The 9,266-nt window shown below is 41.9% G+C and overlaps 1 protein-coding gene across 7 annotated transcripts in view; it reads left to right on the top strand.

Annotated features, from left to right (window-relative positions):
* PSD3 (pleckstrin and Sec7 domain containing 3) overlaps window positions 1-9,266 on the top strand; it is a 565,580-nt gene that overhangs the window by 457,371 nt on the left and 98,943 nt on the right. For all 7 annotated transcript variants that reach the window (XM_029226681.1, XM_029226683.1, XM_029226687.1 and 4 more), the window contains one exon: window positions 3,724-3,917. In XM_029226681.1, coding sequence (XP_029082514.1) covers window positions 3,724-3,917 — 194 coding nt within the window. The remainder of the gene's footprint in view (window positions 1-3,723; window positions 3,918-9,266) is intronic.

Genomic DNA, 9,266 nt, shown 5'->3' with positions numbered 1-9,266 from the left:
CACACACACACACACACACACACACACACACACACACACACACACACTGGTATACTATGCAGCCCTAAAATAAGAAAGAAATCCTGTCATTTTTGATAACATGGATGAACCTGGAGGGCATTATGCTAAGTGAAATAAATCAGATAAAGATAAATACCATATAGAATCACTTATATGTGGATTTTTTTTAAAAAGTCTAACTTACTGAAACAGAGTAGAAAAGTGGTTGCCAGGGCATATGGTGTGGGGGAAATAGGGAGAGTTTGTTCAGAAGGTACAAACTTGCAGCTGCAAGACTAATAAGGTCTGAAGAAATAATGTAAAACATGGTGACTACAGTTGATAGCAGTGCATTGTATAACTGGAATTTACTAAGAGAGAAAAACTTAAATTTCTTACCAAAAATAAATATATAAATAAATATGTGAGGTGTTGGATTTGTTAACTCAATGTTGGGGAACCTTTCATGATGTATGTGTATATCAAATCATCAGGTTGTACACTTAAAATACCTTACAATAAATAAATCAGTTTTACCTCAATAAAGCTGGAGGTGTGGGGTAGGGGAAAGTAAATGCATAAATAAACTAGTATGTCCATAAAATAAAATAGTACTCAGCAATGAAAGTGAACAAACTATTGATTCTCACAACAATATGGATGAATCTTAAATATGTTTTGCCAAGTAAAATAAACCATTTATGTGACATTTTGAGAATGGCAAAACTATTGGGAAGGAAGGGAGATAAATAGTTTCCAGGAATTGGTCAGGGAGAGGAATTGACTAAAAGAAGGCAGCAGAAGGAATTTGGGGGTGACAGAACTGTTCTGTTTGATATTGTGATGGTAGATACATGATGCATTATGTATTCCCATAGAATTGTACATCTCAAGGAGTACATTTTGTGTATGTACATTTCTTAAATATCAGCCACAGTATGGGGAATGCAAGATATATTTCAGACTGTGTGAAATTAATTTGTTTTCCAAATGAATTGTATAACCGTTGTTATATATAACAAACAACCTGTTGTTTACTCGGGTTGAACATATAAATAAATAAATATATTGTAGGTAAGAAAGCCAGTTTTCTCACTGTTGAAGAAGTACAAATAAGCAAAAGGCAAAGGCTAGAATGAATTTTGTCTTGCTGGCTTGGGTTGGAGATAACAGTATGAGCTCATGGGAAGGGAGGGAGGATAGCTGGACCATATATATATATATGCAATATCTATGTATTTCCCTAGGTGTGTCTGTTGAGAAGGCCTAGAGGCAGTGAGCACACCTAGCACCTGGATTTGGTTTCTAAATACCATTCTCCAATAAATAGAACTGGAACTCCTTGTAGAGTAGTTGCTTCCAGGGCTGAGACAAGGAAAATACAAGATGAGCTTGGAGGTAGCATCTTGTGGTACCTGAAAGAAAGTAAATACTTACAAAACAAAAAGGAAAAAGGATGAGGCATGATGAAAGGACACAGAAGCCTACTTGATAGGACTCCCAATGACCAAAGCTGGAAAAATTTGAAGAACAAATTAAATAATGGTAGTGTTTGATTACAATCCAAATAATAAAATAAATATCCATGTGTCCATACTTACAGAAGAATACAATGAATAATGTAGAAGAAATTAGGGAAATTTAAAAAATCACCATTAAATCACTACAGTATAATTGTCTTAGAATACACAGATGAATGCTAAAATTAGTGAATATCTCCCCCAAATCATTTGCAAAGGAAAATAGTAACTTTACAGTATAGAAACTTGACAGAAACCACCTTAACCAAATGATCCAGGTGCATCTCACTAATAATAAAACACATACCTCCTGACCTGGTGTACTGAGAGGGTGTATCACCCATGGTATCCTTCCCGAGAATGTATAACCTCAATCTAATGATGAGAAGACATCAAACGAACCTACAGAATCACTGGCTAGTACTTTCTAGCTCATGAAGGACAAGTAAAGGCTTAAAAGTTGTCACTGTCTGGAGGCGACTAAAGAGCCATGACAGCCAAGTGCACTGTGGGGTCATGGATAGGATTCTGGAAAAGAAAAAAACATTAGTGAAAAAAAATGGGTGAAATCTGAATAAAGTCTGAAGTTTACTTCTTAGTATTGTATTGTTAATTTCTTAATTTTGACACTCTTATTATGGTTATATAAGATGTTAACATTGGGGGTAATTTCCTGGCAGTCCAGTGGTTAGTACTCTGCACTTCCACTGCAGGGGCCCCGGGTTTGATCGGAACTAAGATCCCACATGCCACGCGACATGGCCAAAAGAAAATAAAAGTTGTTTACATTGGGGAAACTGGATGATGAGCATGAGGGGATTCTGTACTATCTTTGCAAATCCAAAATTATCTAAATATAAAATTAAAAATAAGGTGTAGTTGCCTGAGTTCAGTGTTATTTTCATATATCTCACAATTATTTATAAAATACCAATGGGGAAAAATGTCTGTTTTACTCTGATAACCAGATAAACACTTTTTTTGTTGTTGTTGTACGCGGGCCTCTCACTGTTGTGGCCTCTCCCGTTGCGGAGCACAGGCTCCGGACACGCAGGCTCAGCGGCCATGGCTCACGGGCCCAGCCTCTCCATGGCATGTGGAATCTTCCCGGACCGGGGCACGAACCCACGTCCCCTGCATCAGCAGACAGACTCTCAACCACTGCACCACCAGGGAAGCCCCCAAATAAACACTTTTGATGATTGTTAAGCTTGTGGTTTATTTTAAATATATTTTGGTGGTGGTTATTTTGGTTTAAGTTTTATAAAAAGATTCAGTATTCAAAGCTTAATAAACAATGAAACCAGAGATGATTCTGGACATTAAAACCGGAGAACTAAGACAAATGCTCCTATTCTGGTTATGTGTTTTCCAGCAGTATATCAGAGCTTATTAGCTTTCTTCTAATCTTCCCCACTCTTTATTAGCTGAATGTGACCACCTCCTTCATACTTCATGTACATTATAACCTCAGCGTTCAACTTTCCCTGCTTGAAGGAACGGGGATTCAAAAGGGGGGCTGGGCAATTGGGTTTTCTCGGTCAGTGATAGGGTGCGCCAAACTTTAATGGCGATTGGAAAGCTGTAAGATGCCAAAGCACTGTGGATGGCACTCCCATCCTAACCCATTGGTAGCTTTACCTGAGGTTTTGATATTAGAGATTACCTGGTTATTTGGCAGATATAGTCCAATATTGTTTACTGGACTTAATCTGTATTTGTTGTATTCTGTATGCTTGATACTATTCTAGGCCATGCAGAAATCAAAATCAAAATCATGATCTCTGCCAAAGAACTTGTACTTGTTTGAAAGAAGACAAACATGAAGGCTCTGTAGTAGGTGTAAAGACCAGAGGCTTTAGAGTTTTGCAGTCATATCCTCACTGTTTCTTCCTTTAATTCCTAGGTCTGTGCTTTGGCATATTTATTTAAACTTTGAGTCTCTTTCCTTACCTGTGGTATAGGATACTAATATCAGTCTTACAAGACTGTCATGGTCATAAATACCTGGCACACAGGAGATGTTTATTGAACCGCAGTTATTCTTATCATGGTCGTTGTTATTAAGACTGATAGACCATTAGAAACTATGATAGTTTATTACACCAAATAACTGTTCATTGAATATTGTGTTACTCACAGTGTTCACATTGAATATTGTGTTACTCAACCTGTGTGTTCAATCTTTGTTTTATCCTTTTAGAGATGATGAAGAGAAAAAAAAGTCTCCGTCAGAAGGTACTGATGAGAAGGCTAATGGAACACATCCAAAGACCATCAGCCGTATTGGGAGTACTACCAACCCATTCTTGGACATTCCTCACGACCCAAATGCTGCTGTGTACAAAAGTGGTTTCTTGGCTCGGAAAATCCATGCAGATATGGATGGAAAGAAGAGTAAGCATCATTTGTTGATATTTTCTATTTCATTTATTTCGTCTTTAAGATAGGCTCAAAATTTAAAGTGAATTTATCTGAAGTAAAGTGAAGGGATAAAGAAAAATTGTATAATGTTTATTTAGAAAAGTATTATTGAAATTTGGTAAAGCCTCTAACCCTAAATCTGAAAACCATTATGCACCTTATCTTCCGCAAGTAGAATTATAGAACTTCAAAACTGGAAGATTTCTTACAGACTATTTGTTTCTAACCTCCTATTCATTTATTTATTCTTGCCTTCAACAAATAGTTTTTAGTACCTGCTATGTGCTAGGCATCAAAAATACAGTAGTATATAGAATGGACAAGGGCCCTGTCTTCATGGAGTTTACATTTTCTGGTGGTTGAAGGAAAGGTTGGATTTATAACACATAGAATGATAAATAGTGTGAGATCCTTGAGACAAAGCAGGGAAGGTTAGAATTGAGATCCAAGCACACGTGGAATGCTGACCTCTGTGGAAGATGGACGGGTGCAGTGTAGGTGAGTGTAGTGTGCTTAGTCCTAGGAAATGGAAGGAGGCCCATGTGACAGGATTATCTACTGACACATGATGTTGGAAGTTTGAGTGGAATGGAGTCTGTTTCTATGTTTAGAATAGCCCTTGCAGAGTATGAAATAGCAATTGTATATAGTTGGATAGACTAAGATAGCTGTTAATGCATGAATTAACAGCTTTCATGCAGAATTAATGCAGAATTAGGCTATAGCTCTAGATTATTTCTATCCACCTCCAGACACAGACATGCAGTGCTGGGATGGACAGTCCTGCTGTTTCCTCCTTTGCTGGGCCCTTTTTTCTTAATGTATTAGCATATTCTATTAGGGTACAATCAAGAGAAACGTTGTAACAGTGTAGCTTTACACTGACTTACAATGCTGAGCAAGCCTTGCTGTCCCCAGTTCTGTAGGAGCACCCCACCATGTTTCTGGGCAGTCTGTACACTAGCCCACTAGGCTATGTCATTTTCTCTGTCAGCACTCCAGTGGCTGCAAGGGACAGTGAGTCTAACAGCTTAGGAGAAAAGGGCAAGGAGATGCCTCAAGATGAAGAATTGTCTCCAGGACATTTTCTGCATTTCTTTCTCTTTATTGTTTTTGCATATCATATTTATTCTTTTTTTATTGAGGTATAATTGATTTACAATATTTTATTAGCCTCAGGTGTACAACATAATGATTCAAAGATTTTATAGATTACACTCCATGTATATCAATAGTTATTACGAAATATTGGCTGTAATTCCCTGTGCTGTACAGTATATCCTTGTAGCTTGTTTATTTTATACATAGTAGTTTGGATCCCTTAATTCCCCACCCCTATTTTGCCTCTCCCCCTTTCCCTCTCCCCACAGTAAACACTAGTTTGTTCTCTATATCTGTGAGTCTGTTTCTTTTTTGTAATATTCATTCACTTGTTTTATTTTTTAGAGTCCACGTATAAGTGATGAAACACAGTATTTGTCTTTCTCTGTCTTGACTTATTTCACTAAGCATAATACCCTCCAGGTCCATTCATGTTGCTGCAAATGGCAGAATTTCATTCTTTTTTATGGCTGAGTAATATTCCATTGTATGTGTTTACATTTATATATATCACATCTTCTTTATCCATTTATCTGTTGATGGACACCTAGGTTGCTTCCATATCTTGGCTGAAAAGTTAGCTGATAGCCTTATGGGAGCTCCTTTGTAAGTAACTTGTTGCTTTTCCCTTGTTGCTTTTAATATTCTGTCTTTATTTTTAATTTTTGCCATTTTAATTACAGTGTGTTGGTGTGGTCCTTTTTGGGTTTCAGACTCTCTGTGGATTTTCAACCAAGAAGTCTATTTCCTTTCCCAGGTTAGGGAAGTTTTCAGCTATTATATATTCAAATATGTTGCCTTCCACTTTCTCTCTTCTCCTTCTGGTACTCCTATAAGGTGAATGTTAGTACATTTGATGTTGTCCCAGAGGTCTCTTGAACTGTCCTCATTTCTTTTTATTCTTTTTTCTTGTTTTGCTCAGCCGCAGCGATTCCCACTGCTCTGTCTTCCAGCTCGCTCATCCGTTCCTCTGTATCATTTAATCTACTGTTGATTCCTTCTAGTGTATTTTTTCATTTCAGTTAGTGTATTCTTTATCTCTGTTTGGTTGTTCTTTATGGTTTCTAACTCTTTATTAAAAACTTTTAATTTCTCACTCTGTTCATCCATTCTTCTCCCAAGTTCTTTGATCATCTTTACGATCATTACCCTGAACTCTTTCTCAGGTAGGTTGCCTGTCTCCACTTTGCTTAGTTCTCCTTCTGGGGTTTTATCTTGTTCCTTTCTTTGGAATGTGTTCCTCAGTCACCTCATTTTGCCTTATTTGCTGGTTTCATTTCTGTGTATCTAAGTTGGTTACATTTCCTGACCTTGGAGAAATGGCCTTCTGTAGGAGACATCCTGTGTGCGCTGGCAGCACACTCCCCTCGGTCACCAGGGCTGGATGCTCTAGGGGTGCCCCCTCTGTGGACTGTGGGTCCCCCTGTTGTGGTGGGCTGACTGGTGTGGGCAGTCTCATAGGCATGGCTGGCCCCTGGTCTGGTTGCTGGCCAGGTCCTCCTTGTGTAGAGGTTGCTGGTCATTGGTTGGTAGGCCTGAGTCACAAGGTGGCTGGCAGCCTCACTCCTGGTGAGCCCCAGAGCTTGTGCTGGCCCACTGGTGGTCAGATCCAGGTCCTGGGGTCTAGCTGCAGGACCCAGGGGTGCCAGAGCTGGTATCGGACTGCTGGTGAGTGGGGCTGGACCCTGGGGCAGCTGGCTGAGGGGCTCAATGTGTCTCAGAGCTGGTGTTGGCCTGAAGGTAGGTAGGGCCATGGCCCAGCTGGTGTGTGGGCTGGGTCTGTAGGCTCCAGGGCTGAGGTTTTCCTTGGGCATGTCTCTGCTCCTGGTGGGTGATGCTGGTCCCAAGGCTAGAGCAGGCTCACTGGTGGGTGGGGTCAAGGTCCAGGAGATTCTGGGGCTGGTGCCTGTTCACTGGTGTGTGGAGCTGGGTCATGGGGTCTTTGGCTGCAGGGCCCTGGGGTTCCTGGGTCTAGTGCCCATGTACTGATGTGTGTGGCCGGGTCCTGGACCCTCTGGTGGACAAGGCCGTGTCCAGGGGCAGCTGTGGGCTCGAGGGTCTTAAGGCAGCCTGTCTGCTGGTGGGTGGGACTGTGTCCCCACCTAGTTAGTTGCTTGGCCTGAGGTGTCCCCGTACTGGTTCCTTCAGGTTGGTGGGTAGAGGTGGGGCTGGGTCCTGAGGCTAGTAAGTTAGAGGGAGGATTCCAAGAGGTGCTCGCTAGACCAGCATCCACATGGTGGAACAAGCTCCCCAAATAGGTGCTGCCAGTGTCTGTGTCCCCAAGGTGAGCTGCAGTTGCCTCCTGCCTCTCTGAGGGGCTCTCTAAGATCAGCAGGTGGGTCTAACCCTGGCCCCTTTCAAATTACTGCTTCTGTCTTGGGTCCCAGAGCGTGTGAGATTCTGTGTGTGCCCTTTAAGAGTGAGGTCTCTTTCCCACAGCCCTCTGGGCAATCTCCTGAAAGTCAGCCCCACTGGCCTTCAAAGCTAAATATTCTGGGGGCTCATCTTCCCAACGCAGGACCCCTGAGCTTGGGAGCCAGATGTGGGGCATGGACCCCTCACTCCATGGGGAGAACCTCTGCAGTTGTAACTATTCTCCCGTTTGTGGGTTGCCCACCCCAGGGTGTGGTCTTGGCTGTACCGCGACTCCGCCCTCAAACCCATCTCACTGTGGTCCGTTCATTATGTCTTTAGTTGTAGAATATCTCTTTTGATAGGTTCTGGTCTTTTTCGTAAGTGGTTGTAATTTTGTGTGTCTGTGGGAGGAGGTGAGCTCAGGGGCTTCCTGCTTTGCACTTGTGGGAACCCCGCTCAGCTTTATTCTTTGGAAGGGGAGGCTTTCATGTGGCTGGATGCGTGATTACTAGCAGCACGGCAGAGCATGTGTTCAGTTCTGTCTCCTGACCTCCACTGTAGTGTATTCTGCGGCACGACTGTGACCTGTGTGACTGACACCCACGTGGTTGCTCTGGTGAGAGGAGAGTTCCCTCCAGCAGGGGTGAGATACAGTTCTCGGAGAAAGGGTGATCTTCTTGGTAGACAAAGCCAGCGACGTTCATCTCTTTGTCCCCAGCACACACACACACCCTTTCTCCATACATTGAGTTCAAACAGTGCTTTTGCCCAACATGGCAGTTTCCCATCTCTAACCACAGATCTCCTCACCTCTGTCCCATGTGTCTAGCTGTGGCTCCCGTCTCCAAGGCTGGTTGGTGTCCATTCTCTTCAGGTAGGGATGTAACTTAACTCTACAGGCTAACTGAAAAATACAGAATATCTGACATACTTCATATAAAGTACTAGGGGCAAAAAACAGAATAACTGCAGTTTAAAATGCCAGTTCTAGAAAAGGTAAAAAAGGTAGAACAGCTGTCGCTGATTCAATGTCTGTTGCTACATCAAGCAGGATGGGCTGACCAAGCTAATGTACTTCAGCATCTTTTCACTGAGTCACTTCCCTGGGTAACTTATTCCAGAGCATCCCCAGGTTCAACCTGTTGACATTTGCTTTGTCCATGTTTTCCTGGGCCACTTCTGAGAATTTTTGGAGAGAATCCCCCTGCTGGAAGCTCTGATCGCTTAGCAGCCCCATGAGTAGGAGCACAGGCCCAAACCATCGCAGTCCCCTTGCACCAGGCCAGAGGTTTTCCTGCCAGTAAAACTCCTTTAAAAGCCTTAGTTATCTCCTTTGAGAACTTCTGGCTGGTTAGGGCAGTTTTAAGTGTCACAGGGCTTTTTTTCTGTTTAGCAGCTTAAGAAGTTCTGCCTGTTACCTGCCTCTGCTTCAGTCTCTATTTCTGCTCCTGCTTCAGAACGCAAAATAGGTGGGAAAACAGATGGATCAGGTAAGATGGGGCTAATTGGGCCCAGTCTCCAGACTTCACTCCAGCCGGTTGCTTTATCACGGAGGGCTTCTTCACTTCTGCCTTTGAGAGAGGGTTTTGGGGAGGAGTCTTGAAGTTTCATCCTTTAATTCCTCAGGCTCTTCCTAGATATTCCCATTTCAGTTTTTTATGGTTTTTAAAATCACATAAGTATTGGGCAGATAATCCAACTTTTTCAGTAGAAAGTGCATAGTTTCTAATGATAATTTACATACACTAAAATTTACCAATTTAAATTACATAGTTTGAGTTCTGAAAAATGAATACAGTTGTGTGACTACCATCACTATCAAGATACATAACATTTCCATTACCTGAAAAAGGTCTTGCTGTTAAT

Source organism: Monodon monoceros, unplaced genomic scaffold (genome assembly GCF_005190385.1).
Source record: "Monodon monoceros isolate NGI ecotype Baffin Bay Population unplaced genomic scaffold, NGI_Narwhal_1 Super_Scaffold_17, whole genome shotgun sequence".
In the NCBI taxonomy this organism is placed as follows: domain Eukaryota; kingdom Metazoa; phylum Chordata; class Mammalia; order Artiodactyla; family Monodontidae; genus Monodon; species Monodon monoceros.
The sequence above is the reverse complement of the archived record's forward strand: the minus strand, read 5'-3'. Positions and strand labels throughout refer to the sequence as shown.